Genomic DNA, 25,423 nt, shown 5'->3' on the forward strand with positions numbered 1-25,423 from the left:
GGAGTGTGAAAATGTAAAGCTAGCTTTGATTGCTAGATTTGGGAAAACTCCTTCCCAGTACCTTAAGAGGTTTAGGACCCTCAAAAAGACTGATGGCACCCCTTGGGCTACCTGGGTGTGTGAATGTTTGAAAAACTTAGATGGTTGGGTTAAGGGTTATAGAGTGAACTCTTTTGAAGGAATGATAACTGTTTTTGTTGGAATCTATTTTTGATGCCTGCTCTCCTGAGCTGAGACAGCACTTGGCTGACTCAAAAGAGATTGATCCCAAGAAGCTAGCAAAAGGGTTGCCAACAGGGTTACTCAAGGGTTCTGGAGTCACTCATAAAAAGAATGAGGGGAGACAGCATAAGAAAGATGACAAAGAATTCTAAAACCTCCCATCCAAAAGAGGGCCATAAACATAAGAAGGGTAAGCCACATGGGAAACCAGGTCAGTCTAGTGAAACCTCTGGTGCCAAACCAGAGGGAGGTCAGCAGAAGCCCTCATTTGTAAAAACATTTGGAAAATGTTATGATTGTGGGTCAACTGACCATGTGAAAGGGGATCCCAGATGCAAGGGTAAACCTTCAGGGGCCCACACAGCCTCCTTAGCCTTCATCCCTGAGGGAGAAGTACATATGGCAAGTGGAAACTTTAAACTAGCGGCTGAAGACCCCATTGGAGTCTCTGCAAGTGTTTTAGTGTCCCAGAGTCTGTGAGAACAGCAGAATGTAGATGTGTATAACTCTATACCAGATAACAAAAGAATACTACAAGGACAGTGTACTTGTAAATGGACAGGATACCACTGCCATTACAGACACTGGGACCAGCATCACAGTGGTGGATCAAACCTTTTTCAAACCCGAGGATGTTGCTAAGGCACCCAAAGGCCCCGCTAAGCTTGCTGGAGGCCCTATCCAGATGGTTCCAATACTACCAGCTGTCATCCAGTGTAACAATATGACTGTAAGAATACCGGTCAGTGTACAAAGTGAAGTGCCTGGGAGAGGCCTGCTGGGGAATGACTTAACTATTGGAGTTTGTTAGGGAGAATTCTCAAAAATGTGCAAATTCCCTTCACCTTAGAGACCCCCCGCAACTTTGCTGGATTTTGGAGGACTTTATTTTTTTACCTGGAGAGTGTGACCCTTTTTCCCACCAATTTATTTTGATGTGTGTTTTACTCGTGTTCTTTGATTATGGAGTTTTAGACAACGCCATAGGCATCATCTTTTCATTTGTGTCACACAGCACTCTCAGTGCAGTGGCACAGGGAAGCCTTACAGGCTCTCCCAATGTTTAAATATCTTCTCTGGGATAAACTACTGTTTCCCAGAGAAAGTAAAGTGAAATTGACTTTACTACTCTTTAAATTCCTAGACCCAGCACACCCTCTTTTAAAATAGAGTGCTGGAGGGGTTACTTAGTATCCCCTGTGTCTACATACTCATGTAGACATCAAATGCTACCCTTTCCTCTCGAAATGGCTGGTGGCAGTGGTCTTACAACGAACTACCATGATTTTTCCCGATCGCGAACACTGGTAGCGTTGAATTGCGGGAGCCATGTTTTTCAAGATGGCGTCTGAGTCCCCTTTCTTTAAGCAGGTTCCAGTCTTTTTTCGCAGTTTCTTTTTGGAAAGGTCCTTCTAGAGGTGGTCTCTGCGCGCCAAACCAGGTTTGGTCCCTTTGTTTCATCGCCATTGGCAGGCTTCAGGACTGAAAACCGCCTCTGGCGCCAGAGTGTCTGGGGTGGGCAGGAAGTGAGTGAGGTGCCTGAAACTCCCTGTGCTTAGTCTCCTAGGATACCCAAATGCACTCTGGTGTGATTGGCTTGCTGACTGTCCGGCAAGGACAGCCACCATGCTGGGTGAGTAACAGCTAGCCTGAAATGGAGAAACTGGATAAAAGGCAAGTCTCTTGGGTTGGAAGGCAAAGTCGACCACTGGAACAAACAAAATAACCGGAGACAAGCTTGAAGAGGACGGCTGCTGCAACTCCTGGACCGTTGGTTTGCCCAGTGAAGCCCTGCTGCAGGACCAAATCGCTAAGTTCATCTCGACAGAGAAGCCCTGCAAGGACGACTTCTCATTTTCAGTTGGTGCGACCAATCAACTCGACCCTAAGCCACCTGGATACCATTCTCTGAGCTGGTTGCATTTTCCTCAGTGTACTGCAGGAAGAACAAGTTACTTCTTACCTTTTAACGTTCTTTCGATGGGATGTTCCTCCGATGTATTCCTTATCTTAGATATCTCTTTCCAGCTTTGCTGGCCTCGGAAATTTTTTCTCTCTAGAGGGCGCTGCGCGTCGACGTCCGCCGAGTCGATGTCCCTCAACAGCCGCCGTATCGACGTCGACGCCATCCTGCCTATAAAGGCCGCGCGCAGCGTCCGTTGCTCAGTTCCGTTTTGTAGCCCACAATAATTCTTTCTGGACTCAACTAATCACCCTGAAGGAGCGTAAGATGCAACAACAAGGGAAGTAGTACTGCGGGGATGGATGGGAGGGTCGATAAGGAATATGTCGGAGAAACATCCCATCGAAAGAACATTACAAGGTAAGAAGTAACTTGTTCTTCGAAGGGATTGTGTCCTCCGACGTATTCCTTATCTTAGATAGGCTCCCATAGCAGTATTCTGTTATTGGAGGTGGGAGTACTGACTTCATGCTTCCTTTTATTGATGAATAGAGTGCAATACTGCCCTTCCAAACCTAGTTTCCTGACTGGAGGAGGAGGAATCCAAGTTGTAAAACCGTGTAAAAGGTATTGACGGACGACCATGTGGCCGCCGCACAAATGTCTCGAACCGGCACTCCTCTTTTGAGGGCCGATGAAGCTGCGATACCTCTGGTCGAATGAGCCCTAAGATTTTGAGGGGGCTCTTTTCATGCCAGTTTATAACATTCCAAAATGGCTAAAATAATCCATCTGGAAATGGTCTGCTTAGTTATCGGTAGCCCCAGCTTGTGACCTGCGCAGCCCACAAACAGCTGGTCTGCTTGTCTTATCCTAGCCAGTCTACTAATGTAAAAACTTAAAGCCCTTCTTGGGTCCAGCCTGTGTAACCTCTCTTCCTCTTTCCCCAGATGGGGAGGAGGATAGAAAGATGGAAGGGTAATCTTCCATGTGATATGAAATTCAGAAACCACCTTTGGGAGGAAATTAGGCTTCACTTGCAGAACAACTTTGTCTTTGTGAAAGATTGTATGAGGGGGTTTACAAGAAAGAGCTTGTAACTCGCTCACCCTTCTAGCAGATGTAAGTGCTACTAATAAAACAGTCTTAAGGGTAAGAAATCTTAACGAACAAGAGTGGAGTGATTCGAAAGGTGTGCCCATCAGGAAAGTTAGGACTAAATTTAAATCCCATAGGGGAACCTGGAATAGTCTTGGGGGATAAACGTTAGTATTACCAAGGGTAACTTGAAATAGGATTGTTCTTCCGCAGTGCGTTTAAAGATGGCTAGCGCTGCGAGATAGCCTTTGATGGTGCCAACTTGAAGGCCTGAATTCGCTAAATAAAGTAGGAAGGACAAAACCATTGGTGTACTACATGAAAAGGGATCGATATTCTTTTCCCTACAGCAGCTGCAAAATCTGTTCCAACGGCAGCGGTATAAAGATTTTGTTGCTGGCCTTCTTGCCGAAAGCAACACCTCCATAACGTCATCAGGGAGGTCCCAATCCTTGTACCTCAGCCTTTCAGAAGCCAAACGTGAAGGTTGAGGGTTTTGATGTCTGGATGGAGAACCTGACCTCCCTTCTGTGAGAGCAGATTCTCTCTGAGTGGAAGTCGAATTGGAGGGCAGATGGACAAGTCTAGAAGGTCCGGGTACCATGTTCTCCTGGCCCAATCCGGGGCAATTAGGATCATGGTGTTCCGGAATCTTCTCAACCTCCTGATCATTTGAGGAATGACAGGGACCGGTGGAAACGCGTACAGGGGTGGAAACTCCCAGTCCACTATGAACGCGTCTCCCAGAGCTCCTCTCGGGGGAAATTCCCTTGAACAGAACAGATCGCACTTCCTGTTGACACTAGTGGCGAACAGATCCACCTGAGGGGTTCCCAAAGGGCGAAGATCTCTTGAAGGACTTCCTGAGCTAGTTCCCACTCGTGGGAGACTGTGCTCTGCCTGCTCAGAGTGTCCGCTGTCAAGTTCTTCTCTCCGGCTAGGTGAACTGCCGATAGAGAGATTCCTTCTTGGATTGCCCAAAACCAGAGCTGCATTGCCTCTCTGCACAGAGGTAGTGATCCTACGCCTCCTCTTTTGTTGAGGTAATGCATGGCCACTGTGTTGTCCGTCATTATTAGGACATTCTTTCCTTGTACAGATGGCAGAAAAGCCTTCAGCGCAAGTCTGATGGCCCTCAGCTCTAACAGGTTGATATGTAGTCTGGACTCCGATGGAGACCAACGACCGCTGATGGTCAATTCGTTGGCGTGGGCTCCCCACCCCCTGAGTGAGACATCCTTGACTACTGTCATCTCCGGCCAAGGTTGCCAAAACTGCTCTTCTTTCAGAATGTTCTCCTGACAGGCCCACCACTAAAGGTCTCGAGCCACCCTGTCAGGAACCTGAAGAAGATCTGTCATTCTCCCTGAGAATTGTGACCACCGAGTTCTCAGTGCCCACTGGAGAGATCTCATTCTCAGGCGAGCATCTGGCACTAGGAAAATGCAGGATGCCATGAGGCCTAGCAACCTCAAAAAGTTGAAGGCTGGGAGACATTGGACATTTTGAAACTTGGTGACCATCTGTAGAATATCTTGAGCCCTCACCTCTGGTGGCGAGGCTTTTCCCAGGGAAGTGTCCAGGATCGCTCCGATGAACTGGAGTCTCTGCGATGGTATCATTTGTGACTTCTTTAAATTGAGGGAGAAGCCCAGTCTGTGAAGGGAGTGGCAAACATGATCTAGCTGGATCTGAGCTTGTTCCGAAGATACAGCTCTGATCAACCAATCATCCAGGTAGGGGTAGACGTGAATCCCTTCCCTCCTTAGACTTGCAGCCACTACTGACATTAACTTGGTGAAGACCCTCGGGGCGGAGGTCAGCCCAAATGGCAGCACTCGAAATTGATAATGAGAGTTGCCAATTGCGAACCTCAGGTATTTCCTGTGTTTGAGATGGATTGGCACATGGAAATAAGCGTCCTGAAGGTCCAGTGATACCAACCAGTCCTGGAACTGAAGGGCCTGAAGGATCTGAGAGAGAGTTACCATCTTGAATTTGTCTTTCCTGAGGAATTTGTTCAATTCTCGCAAGTCCAAGATGGGTCTCAGTCCTCCGTCTTTCTTTGGTATGAGAAAGTAAGGGGAGTACCAGCCCTTGTTCCTCTCCGCTACAGGTACCGGTTCCATGACACCTTTCTCTAGCAGGTCTAAAATTTCCTGCAAGAGGAGCGGATCTGGAGCTTTTTGAGAGCTGATCCCCGGTGGATGACTCTGAGGTATGCGTAGGAGAGGCAGGCAGTAACCTTGTGCAACTGTCTCCAATGCCCAAGCATCTGACGTGATAGCCTGCCATTCCGCCAGATGTTGAGTTAACCTGCCTCCTACAGGTGTCTTGTGAGGGAAGTCCTCAGTCGTTTTGGGGCGGCTGATGCAGATGCCGATGGTAAAGAGGCACCTGCTGTTGCTGCGGCTTTTGAATATCTACCCCGTCCACCTCGGGTAGTTCTTCTTTGTCCCCTTTGAGCCGGTCGTCCTCTACCTCTTCCGAATGCGGAGTAGAAGCGAAAGGACTTGCCTCTCGCAGAGGTTCCTGTGGGACGAAAAGGTGTCTGACGGATTGCAGCGCCTAGGGATTTTGCTGCTGCCTTTGATGTTTGCAGTTTTTCTAAACTGTCATCCGCCTTTTTCCCAAACAAAGAAGAGCCATCAAATGGCATGTTCAAGAGCCTGGCTTGCACATCTGGGGCAAAACCAAACTTTCTCAACCAAACAAATCTCCTGGTTGTTGTACTTGCCGCCATTGCTCTGCTGATACGGTCAGCCGAATCAATGCCCGTCTGGAGGGATTCGCACATAGCGTCTTTACCGTCCTTTATGATATTTAGGAACGCCTCCCTTTCTTCTCCCTCTGGGATGCAGTCAGCCGCTGTAGAAGCACACTCCCAAAGTGTATGGCTAAATCTAGCAAGGGTGCAAGCAGCATTAGGAACAAGTTACTTACCTGTAACTGTTGTTCTCCAGCATGGGTCTGGCATGGATTCACATGCTCATGAATATTCCCCGTCGTCAAGCTGGGAATCCTCGGTAAAGAAAAATCAGTATCAGTTTAGTTTCTGATCTGTCTTTCGTAGTAGTAACCAATCACTGATCTCTGCGTCATACTGACCACAGCCAATGACTGGCCTCTCCCTAAGCCCCGCCTCTGGCAGCCATCTTCAGATTTGGTAGCACGTGAAGTGGCAGTATGACCAAGTGAAGAGCCACAGAGGGGTAGGCGGGAGGCTTCGCATGTGAATCCATGCCAGACCCATGCTGGAGAACAACAGTTACGGGTAAGTAACTTGTTCCTTCTCCAGCATGGGGTCTGGCATGGATTCACATGCTCATGAATATAAGAATACATAGCAGTACACACATGCACAACCACGGGAGGTGGCAAAAGGCTCAACATTAAGCAATACAAAAACTCAACATTAAGCATCTCTTACCTCCTCACCAGGCTCACCTTAAGCGAACAGGTTGCGCAGCACTGCTTGGCCGACCCTGGACTCCTCCCTGGAATCCCGATCGACGCAGTAGAATCTTGTGAAGGTGTGCGTCGACCTCCACGTAGCAGCCCTGCAGATGTCCAGCAGGGGCACACCAGATAAGAACGCCGTAGTAGCAGCGATCGCTCTGGTCGAATGGGCTCTCGGACGGCCTGGCAGCGGTCGGTTAGCCAACCGGTGGCAGTGCATGATGCAGCCGGAGAGCCATCTGGAAATAGAAGACTTCGAGAGAGCCTTCCCTTGATTCACAGGTCCAAAGTTCACGAATAGCTGTCATGTCCTCCGAAAACTCTTCGTGCGGTCCACGTAGAACTTCAGCGCTCTAGCCACATCCAGCGAGTGCAAAGTCCTCTCGGCCGGCGACGAAGGAGACGGGAAGAAAACAGGTAACACCAGAGGCTCGTTAAGATGGAAGTCCGACGGCACCTTGGGCATAAAGGAGGGGTGCTTCCTAAGCACCACCCTCGAGGCATGGAAAGTCGAGTACTGTGCTTTGCAGGATAGGGCCTGGATCTCTCCCACTCGTCGTGCGGAGGTAATGGCCACCAGGAATGCAGTCTTCCACGACACAAACTTCATTGGTGCGGAGTGCATCGGCTTGAATGGGGGCCCCCATGAGCCTGGTCAGCACCACGTTAAGTTCCCACGCCGGGGCCGGGCCTTCACCGGCAGGAACGACCGGAACAGTCCTTTCATAAACGTCCGTCCTGTGGTTCTGGTATATCTGGAGATCGCCGCCAGATGAATCTTAATGGAGGCATGGGCTAGCCCAGCCTTTGCCAGCGATAGCAGGTACGGCAGCACTTGAAGGGCCATACTCTGTAGGGGGTTGATCTTCTGTGCTCGGCACCAGATAGAGAACCTCTTCCACTTATGACCGTAGCATTTGAGAGTCGAGGACGCCCTGGCCTTTGCAAGAACCTCTCTGCAATCGGCCGGTATATCGTAGCCTCCAAACTCTAGCGCTGCCGGAGCCAAGCCTGCAGATTCAGCGACGCCGGGTCGTGGTGGAAGATGGCGCCGCCTTCTCTGGAGAGAAGGTCCGCGTCCGCCGACAGCTTGATGGGAGGGGACGTTGACAAGTCCAGAAGGTCCGGGAACCAGATCTGCCTCGGCCACGCCGGTGCGACGAGGATCATCCTGCACCGGGACCTCTTGAGCTGGTTGATGAGTCGAAACGGCAACGGAGGGAACGCATACAGGTATAGGCCATCCCAGGGGAACGAGAACGCATCGCCCATGCTTCTCGGCTGGGGAAACCTGCTGGCGAACCTCTTGCACTTCGAGTTCGTCGCTGTTGCGAACAGGTCGATTTGAGGTTTGCCCCATCGTCGGAAGAGTTGATCCACCTGATCCTGCCGCAGTTCCCACTCGTGACACGCGCGCAGGTCCCTGCTGGGCGAGTCGGCGATGGTGTTTCTTTCTCCTGCCAGGTGGAAGGGAACCAGGAACATCCCCTGGGTGACCGCCCAGTGCCACAGATCCTGTGCCTCCTTGGATAGGGCTGGGGATCTGGTGCCTCCCTGCTTCCGTATGTAAAACATTGTCGTGGTGTTGTCTGAAGATCCATACCACCTTGCCCTTGAGCGACGGGAGGAACGATTTGAGAGCCCAGAACACGGCTCGGAGTTCCAGGACGTTGATGTGCAGGAGCCTCTCCTCCAGGAGCCAGAGGCCTCTTGCGTGGAGATCTCCGGTGTGGGCGCCCCAGCCTTCCAGGCGTCCGTCGTCACTGTCTCCTGGTACGCCAGCATCTGAAAATCCTTGCCCGCCTTGAGGTGCGCTCGAACGCCCCACCACAGAATCGCCCGCCGGAACACCTTGTTGAGGGGGACTCTGTCTTCGAAGGTGCCCGTCGCCTGCATCCAACGGGCGTCGAGAAATTCTTGAAGTGAGCGCATCCGTAGTCTGCAGAGGCGCACCAGGTAGATGCAAGAGGACGACATCCCCAGGAGGGACTTGATGGACCTCACCCTGGCCACGTCCGTGGCTAGCAGACGCTGCACTTTGCCTAGAATGGTCTTCGTCCATTCCTCAGACGGTGCCGCCAGGCGCCTCACTGTATCGAGCTTCGCTCCCAGAAACAGGGCCACCTGCGACGGCACCAGGTGGGACTTTGGGTAATTTATGGCGAATCCCAGGTCTGTGAGTAGCTGGACGGTCCTCGCAGTGTGTTCGATGGTGAGTTCCCTCGTCCTTGAGCAGATGAGCCAGTCGTCCGGGTAGGGGTAGACGTGAATCCCCTGCAGGCGCAGCCGGGCCGCCACAGGTGCTAGGCACTTGGTAAAGACCCTGGGGGCCGACTTCAATCCGAACGGCAGTGCTCTGAATTGGTAGTGGCGTCCCTGGACGACGAACCTGAGGAACTTTCGGTGACTTTTGAGGATGGGAACGTGGAAGTAAGCATCCTCCAGGTCCAACGACGATAGAAAGTCACCTTCCTCCAGCTGTCCCAGCACATGCTGGAGGGTGACCACCCTGAACTTTTGTGACCTGATGCATTTGTTCAAACGACGAAGGTCCATGATGGGGCGCCAGCCGCCCGTCTTCTTCCTGACGAGGAAGTACCTTGAGTACACCCCGGAGCCTCTTCGGGACAAGCTTGATGGCCTTTCCTGAGCATCGCCCGTACTTCCAACAGCAGTTGCGGGACGTGATTTTCCTTTCTGGCCACAGGTGGAACGTGAGGGCACTTCTTCAGGAATTCGATAGAGTGTCCTCTTGCCAGGGTATCCAGCACCCAACAGTCGGTGGAGATGGACTTCCACACGCTGACAAACTTAATCAGCCGGCCTCCCACCGGGGTGCTTTGGTGGGGGCCCGAGGCCACGGCCGGTTCAGTCCTGCTTGTAGGTGGTGGCCTTGCCGCCCTGGCCAACTTGCCGGCGCGGCGCTCCCTGCTTGCCGCGACCCCTGTAGGCCTCCTGAGATGAGGAGCGTGCCGCCTGGCGGTAGGACGACGAGCCACCGCTGGATCCCTTGGAGGCACCCTGTCTGCCTACGGAGCTCCGAAAGGGCTGTCGTTGCTGAAGGGCTCCTAGGGCACGGGCCGTCTCCGTGTCCGTCTTCATGGCTTGGAGGGATTCATCCACCGCCTTCCCGAACAAGTTGCTGCCGTCGAATGGCATGTCCAAACACCCTCGTCTGGACGTCCTGACGGAAGTCGGTCGCCCAGAGCCAACCCTGTCGTCGTAGGCAAACACTGTTGCCCAGCTGGCGGAAACCGGTATCGGCAATATCGGTTGCCACCGTTATGGCGTGGTCCGACGCCACCTCGCCTTCTTGAAGTATTTCCAGGGCCTCGGACCTCTTGTCGTCCGGTAGGAAGTCCAATATGGGGGCCAGTTTAAACCAGAGCTCCCTGTCGTAACGGGCCACGATCGCCAGGGCGTTGGCCGCTTTGATCGTCGTCGCCGACGAAATGACCCACCGCCCCATGGCGTCCAACTTCATTCCCTCGCCGTCCGGCGGGGAATTCGACGTCGAGGCTCCTGACCCCGCCGCTTTCTTCTTCGCCGCCGCCGAGACGACCGAGTCTAGCGTTGGCTGGGCCTTGAGGCACAGGGGAGCGGTTTCGGGGACCCGGCACTTCTTCTCGTACCGGTCCCATTTGGCTGGTGCCGTGGAGGGGGTTCTTGAGAACCGACAGGCCCTCCTCCCAGATGTCATCGATTAGAGGCACCGCGATGACAGTCTTCCTCTTGGCCTCCCGGCGCTGATAGAGGAAACCTTCCTTTTTCTGCTCCTCCGGGCAGAGCTGGAACAATTCGGACGCCCTGGCGATCAAGGTGGGAATGAGCCAATCTCGTTGGGCAGCGAGGCCCGTGCGACGGGAGACCCGTTCCGTCATCGTCGCCCTCAGAACCCGTCGTCGAGCCCATCACACCGTCATCTCCCGACTCGTGGAAGGATGAGGGAACTGTAGGCCTTACGGCGGCGAGTGGAGGAGAGGGTTGGGTCCTCCGTTGTTTGTTCTGAGGACTTCCCGACGGGCCAGGTTGCGGGTCCTCCGGCCTGGGCCGTGGTAATATTGTCCTTATCTCAGAGCATAAGGACTGGATCGCAGACAAAATGGCCGCCGAGCTATCCTGAGGCCTAGGATCCGGCTGCGCCAGAAGGGAAGGCTGCTCTTCCTCGCCATTGTCGTCTTCCTCGGTTATCTCCCGAGGATCTTCCTTACGGGATCGAACCTTCTCGAATTGGACTTCGAGATTCCTCACGGCCTCGGTAAGTTCTTCCTCCGAGGCCGACTCCGAGCTCAAGGAGGCTACCGTGCCCCCCCTCGCTTCTTCCATCATGGTGGCCATGAGGATGGGCTGAAAAGAGGATTCCCTCCTTGGCGGCAGGGAAACTCTAGTCCCGGAGGCAGTCTCTGCTGGCGGGGTCTCTGCCGACTTGGCCAGAGTCGCCGCGATCGCCTCGATAGAGGCCTTTGCCTGCTGGGTAGGGGCCTTCACCACATTAGGTGCGTCCCGGGCCTTCTCCTTAGGGGGAGGGGCGACGCCTCGCTCCCCCTCTTCCGAGATCGGACGGGGCTTCTCCCGAAGCTTACCCGGGGTCTCGGACTTCCTCTTCCCCGAACCAGAGCGCTGGCTAGTGGTTGACGGTGCTGGGGAAGGCGCGCCCTGCCTGGCGACCGAAAGGCCCGACCTTTCGGCGCTCCCGGAGCCAGCGGGCTCGCAGCGCTTTGCCTGTTGTTGGGCCCCCGTTGCCAGGGCGCCCGCACATGACTTAGAAGCCCGCTCAGACCCTTTCTTCTTATTCTCACCCGTTGAGCCCTTCTCCAACCAGCTGGCGAGACGGCATCGACGGTCCCTCATGGTCCGCTCCGACAAGTCCTTACAGAACTGGCAGTCCTTCTCTACATGAGTCTTGTCCCCATGAAGACAGAGGCATCGCGAATGTTCTTCCTCCTTAAACACATTCTGCAGCCCGCATCCAGGGCAGCTGCGAAACAGCTTGGGTCCGGGTGACGAACTTGCATCCTAGGCCATCTCGAAGTAGGCCGCGAATCTTCTGGAATCCTCCAAGAAGTTGATTCGACGAAATCTTCACCCTTGAGGGGCGTAGGAAAATCCCGCAATGGGTAGCCGTTAACGGGAGTAGAAACGATGGAGCTTGAGGCTCGATTAACTGAAAAAAATGTGAAAATTCACATGAAAAAGCGCGAAACACGCAGTAAAAGCTCGAGAGCCAAGCACGAGGACTCCCAACACTTGAACGTGCGGTAAAAATCTGAAGATGGCTGCCAGAGGCGGGGCTTAGGGAGAGGGCAGTCATTGGCTGTGGTCAGTATGACGCAGAGATCAGTGATTGGTTACTACTACGAAAGATCAGAAACAAAACCGATACTGATTTTTCTTTACCGAGGATTCCCAGCCTGACGACGGGGAATAATCATGAGCATGTGAATCCATGCCAGACCCCATGCTGGAGAAAGATTTTAACACCATGCTACATGCCGAAAAGACTTTCTTAGCCATAGCATCGTATTTTTTATCGTCCCTGTCCTGTGGGACGGTAGGGTAAGCAGTCTTGATGTCAGTAGAAGATGCTGCCTGTACCACCAGACTTTCTGGGGATGGGTGTTTGGACAAAAACTCAGGGTCTGCAGAAGATACCCTGTATTTAGTAGACAGTTTTTTATTTACTGCCGGGACGACATCTGGGGTTTCTCAGTTCGTCATTATTTTTCTTTGAAGAGCTTTATGAAAAGGTACTACAGGATCCTCCTGTGGACCTTTATCAAGAATATCCGTGAGGTCATCCTGTTGGAAAGCCTGTGAAGGTGTGACCACCCCATACATTCTGTAATCCTGGCCATTAAGGCTCTATAAGGGGTTTCATCATGCTCCCCCGGGTCTGACCTAGCAAACTCCACCTCTGGGGAAGTGTCTAAACCACTTGCCTCATGTAAGGAATCATGGAGTTCCTTTAATCTGCGTTCCTCTGAGGAGAACTCCTCTTGAACTGGGGTTGCAGATCCCTGCAACTCAAATGTCTCTTGGTCAGACAGTTCTCCCTCTTCCATAATTGAGGACATTGTTCTCAATTGGTCTGAACTCACAAAGGGTGTGAAACCCATCTCCAAGGCAGAGGGTGCCAAACTTGTAATCGGCCTCGAAAACGTCGATGTCGTTGACGACGAAGGCTTCGAACGTGGCGTCGAAAACAAAGGTGGAGGCCTCGAGGTCCTCGATAGAATCGGAATTCTGCTTGAGGATATCGACAATCTCGACGGCATCGTCATCGAAGACCTGGGAATAGCCACTGGGTGCGCCGCAACCGTGACTTTCCTTGGCGTCGACGCCGGTGTTGAGGATGGCGTTGAGTCGACAGACCCGTGTGTCGAAGGTCCCTTCGACAACAGCATCGAAGACACCGACCTCAGCGTCGACGGAACCTTCGAAGAAGGATTCGTGGTCTTTGCTTTACTCGAGGGTTCGTGACGCACTTGAGAAGATTCCTTCGCCGGGTGCTGCGACTCGCGGCGTTTTGGACCTTCGGGTCTTTCGACCAGAGCATCGCTCTCGGCAGTCTTCGAGGGGGTTGAGGCCACTTTCTCGAAGACGCTCATCATATTTTTTCGGAATTCCTCCCATTCAGCCCGGGAACTATGTTTCGTGGGGCAAGGGATTCTCTTAGGTGAAACAGAGGAAGAGGAGGACGAAGAAGGGGATCTTCGGCGTCTCCTTTTCGAGTGCTTCGATCTCGAGGAGTGATGGGACCCGCTTCGAGACCTGGAGCGCAAATGGTGACGAGGAGACGAAAGTCTCGACTTCGTCGAGGAAGAAGAAGCTTTAGAAGTCTTACCTTTTTCCAGCTTCCCCCTACGCTCCTTCAGGGCCTTAGCTGTCATGGACATACAGTCCTCGCACTCCGAACAATGGTGTTCAGCTCCCAAACACCACAGACAGACCCTGTGAGGGTCAGCGACATCTTTTTTCCACAGTCTCTGCATTTTTTAAAGCCGGACCGAGGGGTCGCCGGTTCAGACGAGGAAGCCATCGAGTATGGATCGAATATCTCGAGGAAAATGGAATTCTCTACGAAACTGAGCAACGATATTCCGAGGCACTGAGTAAGCGCGGAAAAACGGAACTGAACAACGGACGCTGCGCGCTGCCTTTATAGGCAGGATGACGTCGATATGGCGGCTGTCGAGGGACATCGACTCGGCGGACGTCGACGCGCAGCGCCCTCTAGAGAGAAAAAATTTCCGAGGCCAGCAAAGCTGGAGAGAGATCTAAGATAAGGAATACGTCGGAGGACACAACTTCGAAACCAAATTACTAGGGAAAGGGACACCAGTTTGTGTGCTGGACTACAGCTACCGGAATTGAAGATTTGCCAGTGCCAGCTTTTGGACCAGTCCCTGTGCAGCACAGGAGTTCCCTTGACGTCCTCCCTCTTGTCCCCACGACTGAGGCTCAGAACAGCCAGATATGCAGGAACAGAAGTCTTCAGCTGCATCTTTTTCTTCATTTGAAAGGTACTTTTGAAATGAGACAGAGTACTTACCTCTCGCGGTGAACGTGCTTGAAACTTTCCCAACTAATCAGCTTGTGATCCAACATATAATTCTTTCTTTTACAAACTACTTCTGACAACTTTGGCATACACTTTTCCATTTAACTACCAGAACTGCTTTATCCTATACAAGACTAGTGTAAAGTACTGAAGTAGATTTGTGTATGATCTATATTGCCTCCTATTGAATGTTTTATAACTGACTAAAATAAATTAAGTGTTTTACTAACAAACCTTGAGCATAAGAGTCCATTTGAATACCTGTGATTGTAGACCTCTGGTTACAGCGCACATTCCCTTTTGAAATAAGCCTGGCTGCTCAGCTCCACTACCAAAAACTGTAGTACAGACTTCTACCAAAGGTTGGTTTTGCTTACACCTGTAGTCTTAGTTGTGTGTAGTGGTCCCAAAGGGTACTGCATACAACCGCTGCCTAACTAAGTTGAATCGAGCAGACTAGGAAGGCCAGAGAGCTCACTTTAAATGACTCAGTGGGTTGTTACAGAAGAACCTATAACACCCAGTCCATAGGAAAAAAACAACTTCTATTTCCAGAAAGAAAGAGACAAAGGGGAAGCCCACGGTCTCAGGAAACAAGAAAGATAGCACTCCTGTGCATCAAACCAGGAAATCCCTGAGAGGACAGTCCAAAGTCACATGTGACTGCTACACCAGCTGAGGCTGAGTGTGAGGTCCAACCAGAAGAGGTTGAGTCAGCTACTGATGAGACAGAGCTGGAAGAAGACCTTCCCCCCCCCCGTTGGAGATCTGGATCCTAAAGACCATCTTCAGCTGCAGTCTTAACTGGCAGAAGGTGGCCCGTGTGTAGGGCAGACTTCAGCAAAGGTCAAAGAGAGTGCCCTACTCTTGAAGGTCTTTGCCAATAGGCAGCTTCCCATCTGGACGGGCAAGAGCCAGGGAAGCATAGTTTGTACTGTGAAGATGGCCTCTTCTACAGTGACCAACTGAGTCTATCCCAGAGGACTACAGAAGACTTGTAGTACATCTATAGTCAAGACACCAGTCCCTACAGTTAGCCCACGGGATTCCTTTGGCTAGTCACTTGAGCTTCAAGAAGACCAAGGAAAGGCTCTCCATTTCTACTGGCCTAAATTGGGGTCTGATGTAGATAATTCTGTAGAAGCTGTCACACTTGTCAGATATCTGGCAAGAGTGGAGCCAAGAATGTGGCACCTTTAGTGCCTCTCCAAGTGGTGGGAGTCCCTTTTGAGAGGGTAGGAATTGATATTGTCGGTCCCTTCGACCCTCAAACCTCTTCAGACAATCAATTTATATTGGTTGTAGTAGTAGACCATGCTACTAGGCATCCTGAAGCTACACCCACGAGGACTGTTACAGCTCAGGATGTTGCTAAAGCCCTACTTGGTATTTTTACCAGGGTAGCTTTTCCTAAGGAAGTCATCTCTGACAGGAGATCACATTTTATGTCCCACTACGTACAGGCCATGTGGAAAAACTGGAGTGATTTACAAGTTCTTAACTGCCTACCAGCCCCAGACGAATGGGCTGGAAGAGCGATTTAACCGTACTATGAAGAGCACGATAGGTGCTTTAGAGGAACCCTTTATAAGAAAGTGGGACCTTCTACTGCTATGCCTTCTATTTGCTTATAGAGAAGTCGCTCAGGAGGGAGTTGAATTTAGTCCCTTTGAGCTTCTTTATGGTCATCCAGTTAGAGGTCCATTGGGCCGAATTAAGGAGGGGTTGAAGAGTGCTCCTTCTCCCAAGCCAGTGAGGGTCACTGACTATGTGTTAGGTCTCCGGAGGAGAATGACACACATGATGACCGAAGCATCTGATAACTTAAAAGCAGGTCAGGCTCTGGTGAAGCATTGGCATGACCAGGCGGCCAACATGGTTGGCGTTTACTCAAGACCAGCACATTTTGTTATGGTTCCTACAAGGCAGAGGGCATTACAGGACAAATGGTTAGGACCCTTCAAGGTTGTGGAAAAACTTGGAGAAGTCAACTATCTGGTGGACTTAGGCAATCCTAAGGAGGCCCCCAGGGTCTTTCACACCAACCGCCTAAAAGCGTATGTCTCATGACCAGAAGTGGGAGCTTTGCTTCTAGCTTCAGCTCAAGAGGAAGAGTGAACCTCTGCCTGATCGCCTCAGGGGACAACCTTTAGATGAGAAAATAAAAGGAGTTCATCTCTCTTCCAAACTGACACGAACAGGAGGAGTGCAAGTTCCTGTTAAATCAGTTTGCCTCCCTGTTTTCACCATCACCAGGCCTGACCCCTTGGGGCCAGCATGATCTACTCACTGGCGACTGTTAACCTGTTAAAAGCAGAGGTTACAGGATGTCAGATATTGTCAGAAACCAGCATAAAGAAGAGGTCAACAAGATGCTTGATCTTGGGTTAATAGAGCCATCTACAAGTCCATGTCTAGTCCAGTTGTACTAGTGCCAAAGGCAAGATACAAAGAGTTGATTCTGTGTGGACTATAGAGCTCTAAATGCAGTTACTAAGATTGATGCCTATCCTTTACCTAGGACAGATGATCTGGTGGGCAAACTTGGTTCAGCCAAGTACCTCAGTACATTCGACCTAACGTCAGGCTACTGGCAAATAGCCCTGACACACCATGCCAAGGAGAAAACTGCATTTTCAATCGCAGCAGACCTCTACCAGTTTAAGGTAATGCCTTTTGGATTAAAGAATTCACCTGCAACATTCCAAAGGATGAATAATCAAGTTCTGAAATGGAATGGAGGACTTCTGCATGGCATACTTGGATGACACTGCAGTGTTCAGCCCTACTTGGGAAGAACATGTTGACCACTTAGGATATGTTTTGCAGGCTCTTGAGCATGCCCATCTGACTATAAAGGCAAGTAAATGTCAAAATGGTCAGAGCAAAGTGGTCTACTTTGGACACGAGGTAGGAGGTGAAATACGGCCATTGCCTAGCAAAGTACAACCTGTACAAGAATGGGCCACCCCTACTACTCAAACCCAAGTGAGAGCCTTCTTGGGTCTCACTGGTTATTATAGGAACTTCATAGAGAACTATGGGTCCATAGCTTCTCCCTTGAACATGGTCTCCTCACCCAAATTTCCTAAAAAGGTCAGGTGGAACGAGGAATGAAACAAGGCATTTGAAGGACTTAAGAAAGCCCTTTCTCAAGCTCCAGTCTTAAGAGCTCCTGACTACAGCAAACCTTCGTTGTGCAAACAGATGCTTCCAATACAGGTATAGAAGCAGTTCTGAGTCAGTTGGATGAGAAAGGTAGAGAGCACCCAATCTGCTTCATCAGCAGAAAGCTGAAGGAACCAGAAACAAGGTGGGCAACCATTGAAAGAATGTTTTGCTATTGTGTGGTTACTGAAGAAGTTTAGACCATACTTGTATGGATCTACTTTTGTGATTCAGACTGAGCAACCGTTGAGATGGTTAATGCAGATAAAGGGGGGGCAATCCTAAATTGTTAAAATGGTCAATCAGCCAACAGGGGTTTAATTTTACCATTGAACACAGGTCAGGGTGTAATCACCAAAATGCTGATGGTCTCTCCAGAATGTTTGACCAACTGGAGTAAGTCCCTTAGTCTGGGGGTAACGAGTGTTAGGGATAATTCTCAGAAATGTGCCAATTCCCTTCACCTTAGAGACCCCCGGCAACTTTGCTCGATTTTGAGGACTTGATTTTATTTTTACCTGGAAAGAGTGCAAGCCTTTCCTACTCATTCATGTATTTTGATGTATGTTTTACTCTGGTGTTCTTTGATTATGTAGTTTTAAAGGTAACTCCATAGGCATCTTTTCAAGTGTTACACAGCATCCTCCGTGCAGTGACTCAGGGATGTCATTTTAGACTTCCCAAAGATTTAAATACCTTCTCTGGGATAAACTACTGTTTCCCAGAGAATGCAAGTTTAAATTGACTTTACCAGTCTTTTTAAATTCCTAGACCCGGCACACACACTCTTCTTATAGAGTGCTGGAGGGGTACCTAGTATCCCCTGTGTCTAGAAACTCATGTAGCAGTCAAATGTTACCCTTTCCTATCGAAATGGCTTACAATGAACTACCATGATTTCTCCTGACCGCGAACACCGGTAGCTAAAAATCGCGGGAGCCATGTTTTTCAAGATGGCGCCTTAAGCCCCTTTAACAGGTCCCGGTCTTCTATTTTCACCATTTTTTTTTGGAAAGGTCCTTCTAGCATTTGTCTCTGCGTGTCAAACTAAGTTTAGTCCCTTGTTTCTATGCCTTTGGCGGGCTTCAGGACTGAAGACAGCCTTTGGCGTCTGAGTGTCTGTGGTGGGCAAGAAGTGAGGGAGGTGCCTGAAACTCCCTGTGCTTAGTCTCCTAGAAGACCCAAATGCAATCTGTGGTGATTGGCCGAATGATTGTCTGGCAAAAACAGCCACCCTGCTGGGTGACTGACAGCTGGGCTGGAATGAATGGGAAAGAACTCAATAAAAGGCGAGGCTTTTGACTTGGAAGGCAGAGTTGACTACTGGGCAAAGGAATCCGAAGAAGAACTTGAAGAGGATGCCTGCTGCAACTCCTGGACCATTGGTTTGCCCAGTGAAGCCCTGCTGCTGTGCTGAAACTCCAAATTCATATTGACAGAGAAGCTCCTGCAAGGACCGCTTCTCCCTTTGAGTTGGTGGGACCAATCAACTCCAAAGTAAGCCACCTGGACACCTTCTCAACACTGGTCGAGTAGCCACTGCAATCGCTGCTGGAACCTGATAGCCAGGGAGAGGAACACCAGTTTGTGCGCGTTGCTTTTAAGCTGGCCAAGAAATCCAGGAAGATCCTCCGGACTCCCAGGAAGCAGGACTGACCGAGCCTGAGCCCCCCTCAGAGTGCGGGACACCAGAAGCAAGGAACGTCCATCTCGAAAGCCAGGAACCGTGGTGTTGCTATTTGCGGTAGACGTGAGGAACCGAAGCACCAAACGCCACTTGTTTGAAGTTTGCTGGTTGCGAGCGGTGACCATCCCGTTGCAGTACAGGAGTCCCCAGAGGTTCTCCCTCTTGTCCCCATGGCTGAGGCCCAGGAACAGCAAGATCTGCAGAGCTGCACAGGAACAGAAGTCATCTGCTGAACTTTTTCTTCAACCTAAAGGTACTGTAAAGTCTAAGAACTTACCTCTTGTCGTGTAGCCACTTGTCCTCGTTGGAGAGTTGCTTGGTTGCATGTGTAGAGTTGCTGTCAGCTTCTTTACTTCACAAGCCTAATCAACTTGTGGCCCTACTTTGATTTTCTTCAATTCTACAAAGACTTTTAAGACATTGGAAAAGACTTTCTACTTACCTGCAAGAAGTGCTTCAGCTCACCTTGACTTTTGCCAACTTAACATTGGCTGGCTTAGGCTCCCTGAATGACTCTTCTCTCTGCTGCCTATGAGTTTTTGCCTTGCTTCCAGGAAAGGATTAACTGAATTTGCAGTGGGGGGGGTTGTATTGAAAGTACTTACCTGCTTCAGTGTAACGCTCATCTGGTTCCCACGGAAGCGCGGTCTAGTCTGGGTTGCTGTGACCTCTTCTAAGGTGATGCGCAGGGTTCAGAAGACGGTCTGGACCGGGCCCCCAAATCTGGCTTGTCTGGCTCATAGAAGTATCCTTCTGTAGGCGAAAATAGGGGATTAACTGTCTGCGGGGTAATGCAATCGGCCTCCCACTTTCCCCTCTCACCCTCCTCGAAACCCTTCTGTGATTCCCCGTAGCGTCTCACCTTGGGGTCTGGAAGGACGAGCTCTCCATCCTGCTTCTGATGCAGGGGCGCGTTGGTATCCAGTTACTTCACTGGATTTTCGGGTTGGTGAGAACCAAACTTGCTTGGCTTCCAGGTAAGTCTTTTGATAAGAGGTTCCCCTTGTGTCCATGCATTAATGTACTAATGCTAGTGTCTTTTTCCCCATAGGGGCCGGGGTACGGAATGCCAGGGAACAGGCACCGACCCGAGATGAGAGGTGAAATCCTTGTAGAAATCAGGTAAGTCTTTAATGAGCGTTTTTTGGTAATGTCTTTTTATTCGTTCATTAACACTGATTTCCTTTTTCCCCTTAGGGGCCGGGGTCCGGAAATGCCAGGATGCGGCGCAGACCCGAAATGAATCAACAGGTAAGTCTTAACATGGAGATTTAGCTTTCCTTATTCCCTTCTCTCCCTCACCTTTTGTTCTTGCCTTTTTCTCCCTAGGTGCTGGGGCGTGACTGCGAATCCGGATGGTCGCTGCTGAACATGGAGGCGCCCTGAAAAGGTGAGTGGAAAGCGGCGCTGCAGCGATCGTCGCAATGAGATTTTAAATAAAAGTCTTCCTTTTCAGGATTGTCGGCGAGATGCGGATTTAGCAGGTAAGGACTTTTCCTTCTTCTGTTCTCTTCTTCTCTTCCTTTGCAGGTGATTCAGGATGCTGGCAGGCGTGGCAGAAGTCAGGATGCAGGAGCAGACATGGTGAGCGTCCAGCTGCTAGATGCAGAACAACGCGAAGCACGTGTGGCTGTTCGGGTGGGGTTTAAATAGCCTTGGAAGAAGTTCCAGGTATGTATCCTTCCTCTAATCAGGTATGTATCCTTCCCAGACCACGCCCGGTTGGTAAATTAGTCCCTCAGGTAAAGTAGTTCCCTTCAGGCCTCAAGGAGGCCGGGATCCTGCAGCATGGTCTGCATCAGGTAAGTGCACCCAAGCACTCCCATAATGAGCCTGGCGCCTATGGCGCCAGGACTGATGTCTTTTATGAGCCTGGCGCCAGGATACTGTCCAAAGGGCCCCTACATGGGGTTGCTGGGTCTTTCCTTGGGGACTGGATGTCCGCTTTCGGGGACGCAGGGCTTGAACCGGCTCCCCGGGAGCAGCCATCATGACATTTAGAATATCTGTGTGAATACTTGTTTCATTCTGAAGTCTTCTATTTAACACTACTCCTAAGAATATTCTAAATGCAACAGTGATTTATTAATGTCAACAGCACCCTAGCTATTGAAGTCACCCGAGGGTGTAGGTAGTGCCTGTGTGTCATCCCAAATGGGTATTTGCCGATTTAGATAAGAGTGTGTATATTTGAATATTTGTGTGGTGTTTTATATTACTCCCTTCCGAAGAAGGCTTATTCTAACAGACTGATAAATTGTTTTATCAAGAAACCTTGTGTGTAAGAGTTTATTTGAATACTTGTCACTGTGAATCTCTGTGTAACTCCCCTACAGCTCACATTGACCCCTTTTGAGATAAGCCGGGCTGCTCCACATGCTACTAACCTGTGTAGTGCAGACTTACACCAAAGGTTGGGTTTCTATTGCCAGGGGATCAGGGTTGTTGTAATGCACCCAAAAAGGTACTGCAATCTTGCCTAACATTCAGTACTCCAAACCCATGTCCCCGTCGTTTTGGATAACCCAGTTCAGAATGCCCAGCATATTGTCCAAGATACCGGGTGCATTTGAGTTGATTGGGAGCATTTTCCTTTGATTAAGCAGATTGTTCACTGTTGCACAGCAGGTGGCGGGACCAGATATGGGCATATTTCTTCTGCCGCATCTTTTTCATAGCCCAAGTCCATATACCACACTCGATGTGGTCTAATCATAGTTGCTGTGTCTCGATTACTGCAGTGAACCCGGCTCTGTATAGATTGAGCTTTTAACGGATTTGAAGAAGTCAATGTCTTTACTATACAGTATTCTCAAAGAGGATATTCTGGGTAATCTGCATAAACTGCGAACGATTAATGTGGCTTTGATTTTACCTGGGAAAGCTGCTTAATGTTGAACATCAGAGGATTCGAGGCAGTCTGCCTCCATTGTTTTGTCAGACGCCGTTTGGTGGACATTCTCTAATTGACCTACCTCACCCTTGCCTATACTGAGATTTGGGGATATAAATGATTTCACAATGTTTAGATGGGTGACCTCATGAAGATCAGAGATAGACAAGATACTGGATGTAGTCTGATCACAAGTGTCTTCGATCTCACCATCATTCAAAAGCCAACTCGTCAGTGTGCCATTGCCTTTAGCTTCCTTCTTCGTTTAACAATTCCTATTGAAAATACATAATTAAGCATATGTAAAAATGTAGAACGACCCCTTAGCATTGTCTTAGGGCTGTGTACAAATCGCAATGCTGCGTTAGTCAGCTAGTTATTCAGTGTTTTTGTTGAACCCTGTTTTTGTTTGGTTACCAACAACTGTTTCTCGGCCTGTATAGCAGTTGAACAGTGCTCCTAGTCCGCTGTCAATGAGGAACCCAACTTGGTAGCGAATCGGAGGACCATCAAGAGTAGTTTCAATGAGGACATGAAAGACTGTTTAGATAAAGTCCTTGATGGCACAGTTCATGGGGCGTTCAATGATGGTTTTGAGGATGAAGAGTGGTGCCACTCAGACAGGAATCCTAATGTGGATTTTGTTTTCGACAGTTCCTTGCCAGTGGACGCTTGCATGAAGTGGAGTACGCAGAGATGGTGACAGAAGGTTCTTTGCTTTAGGGAGTGCTGGACAGCTCCTTTTTGAGCCAGGGTCGGGTGATTACCCGTCACACTTCTCCCACTGTGTTTCTACATGGGATCCTGCCCTTTTGGAAGGTTTAACTTTCAAAGAGGACCTTCCTCGTCTGGTAGAAGCAGAATCTGCAGCCACTGTCCCTTCATCAAGCCAGGCTAAGAGATGCTTGTGTCTGTTCCTTAAAGATCTATTAGAAAAATATTTCAAAGTGCTGCATGTATCCATGTAAATAATAATAATAAATAATAATGTAACCATCAGGATAAACACAAGAAAGACATTCTTCATTTCTGTCATCCAAATATACATTCTTCAAATGGCAGGTGGAAAAGCTTTTGAAGATACTTATGATCTGGGGGTTACACTTGTCACAGGAGATCAGACAATGAGTGGGGTATAGGTCCCCCCGAACCCTATTTCCAGGGGATCACACAGTCTTAAGGACTCTCAAATCCTAAAATAAAATGCTGTTCTGCTTTCAACAAAACCCCCATTTGAGGCTGCTGTAGCGTTTATAAAAATGTCAAGTAAAGGTAGCGCTATGGAGGTGTTTCAAGACATGAACATGCAGTAAAGAAAGTGAAGATTCGCCCCATGGGTAAGGCGAAGGGGGCTGTCAATTTGGCCAGGAGCTGTATGGCCGAAATGAAACCCATAGGGCACCAAAGTGAAAGCAGATTTTGGTTTATGTATGTGTGAACTGCTTTGTTAATGTACAGAGGATTCACAAGCTGGTGCCCGGTAATATTCAACCAAAATAAGTGATGGAAGGTTTTGAATATATCCAAGTGTTTCTTTGCCTGCTGCACTGAAGCGGTTGAACACGCAACAGGCAGTCATGAAACAATTCATCATCACATTCTGAGGTCTTCAAATATCCAGCTGTTCCTAGATTTTTCAAACAGTCAGTGTCTAGCCCCGATGACCGACTAGTCGAAATGCATTGGCAACTTATTTTTGGACACTCACTGGATGCCTATTGCCTTTTATTCTGAAATAAAAACTAGACATTGGGATAGTTTCACATTTTGAAACTATGAATCATTACTCAGAAACTGCATGTATAACCAAGTGTAAATAGGTGCAACTTTCCCTTAGGTCCCAGCGTCAGCTGATCACTTGTTAAGGGTCCCCCTTAACTGTTTGAATAAATCTGAACCACAGGCACTGCTCTGGGTAACTTCCACACCACTGTTTCGTAGCCCATCTGCACCATTGTAAAAGGGGCCCAAGCATATGCAAATCAGTCGATACTCCCACCAACGGGAGCAGCCCAGACCAAACTGCTAGGCCAGGTTACCTCTGCATGGAAACAAAAGCAAAAAGACATGTTTCGTCCTTATTGGGCTTCATCATTGAGGTGCAGCTTGGTTACCTATGGCGCAGCAAGCAAGGGACACTTCTGGCCATAGCCTCATGTCTGGGCATACCCTCTCACACAGGGAGACAAACTATAACCAAAAAAGTGATGTGCGAAGGATTGAATAAATCTGAACCACAGGCACTGTTCTGGGTAACTTCCACACCACTGTTCTTTAGCCTGTCTGCGCCATTGCAAAAGGGACACAAGCTACTCCTCACTGATGAAGCCCAAAACATGTCTGGGGATGAATATGGTCTTGTGAAGAAGGGATGTGACCTAGTCGTTTGGACTTGACTGCCCCTTTTAGGGTGTGACCAAGCCTGATTTACATATGGTCTTTCCCCTTCGGTAATCGCTTTGCAGGCAGAAAAACGATTGTCTGGAGGGTTGCTCAGAGCTGTGCATGCGGTTATAATTTATTCAAAATCTTCCAGGCATCAACATTTGGTTTTGCAGTAATATTCAACAGCATGTGCATCTATGAAAAATACAATACTTGAGAACAAACATAACAATTGCTCTATAGGTAAGCAGAATATTGGAGGTAAGGAATGCACCACCAGAATAAACTGTTGTACGGCTTGCCAAACAGATGTCCAAAACAGAATGGGCTGCAATTATGGACCGGACAAGGACATACCTGGTGTTACACCTCACCTGGTCACTGGTTGAGGGAGTGCTGCTCTTTATTAAAAGAGCCAAAAAGAACAGCACTGACTATTCCCAAGTACACACTGCAGCAGGCAACAGACATGGTGAACAACGAGCATACTTAAAACGGACATACCTGTGCTGTACACATTTCGTGTTCACTGTCTGATGAGCTGCTGCTTTCAGAGCTTTCTGCTGGCTGCACTGGAACCTCAGTCTTCCCTGGTGTAGGTTCGGATGCACCACGTGATGCTTTTTTGCTGGGCATTGGGGTGGCTGGAGCAGCCTTGCTGGGTGGTGTTGTTTTAAAGACCGCCTTTTCTGCCGGTTTAGCCTGCAAACAATAAGTAGCAAGAACAAAGTACTAAATAAAAAAGAAGGGGTTAGGTACAGAGTAGAAAAAGTACAAGTTACAGATCTTAATGACACCCCTACTCTTAGTCATTTGTCCTCTGTACCAATGGTATATTTTTCCCAGTGCAAGAAACAACTGGGCATACACTGTTAAATAAGTGCTCTATAATTGCCCCATTGTAATATATAAATGTTTCAAAAAAGTTACCCGAGGGCAATCAGACGTGGACTTACTGCCCTCTGTGCTCGGAGGTGCACAGCTTCACCTCACTGATGAGGCCCAACAAGGCTGAAACAAGTGTATGGGGTTGCTGTTGGTACTCTT

The 25,423-nt window shown here is 49.6% G+C and overlaps 1 protein-coding gene across 4 annotated transcripts in view; it reads right to left on the reverse strand.

Annotated features, from left to right (window-relative positions):
* Positions 1 to 25,423, reverse strand: part of TCOF1 (treacle ribosome biogenesis factor 1) — a 926,286-nt gene that overhangs the window by 384,155 nt on the left and 516,708 nt on the right. For all 4 annotated transcript variants that reach the window (XM_069654046.1, XM_069654045.1, XM_069654047.1 and 1 more), the window contains exon 11: positions 24,881 to 25,078. In XM_069654046.1, coding sequence (XP_069510147.1) covers positions 24,881 to 25,078 — 198 coding nt within the window. The remainder of the gene's footprint in view (positions 1 to 24,880; positions 25,079 to 25,423) is intronic.

Source organism: Ambystoma mexicanum, chromosome 3q (assembly GCF_040938575.1).
Source record: "Ambystoma mexicanum isolate Mex_15411 chromosome 3q, UKY_AmexF1_1, whole genome shotgun sequence".
NCBI lineage: Eukaryota > Metazoa > Chordata > Amphibia > Caudata > Ambystomatidae > Ambystoma > Ambystoma mexicanum.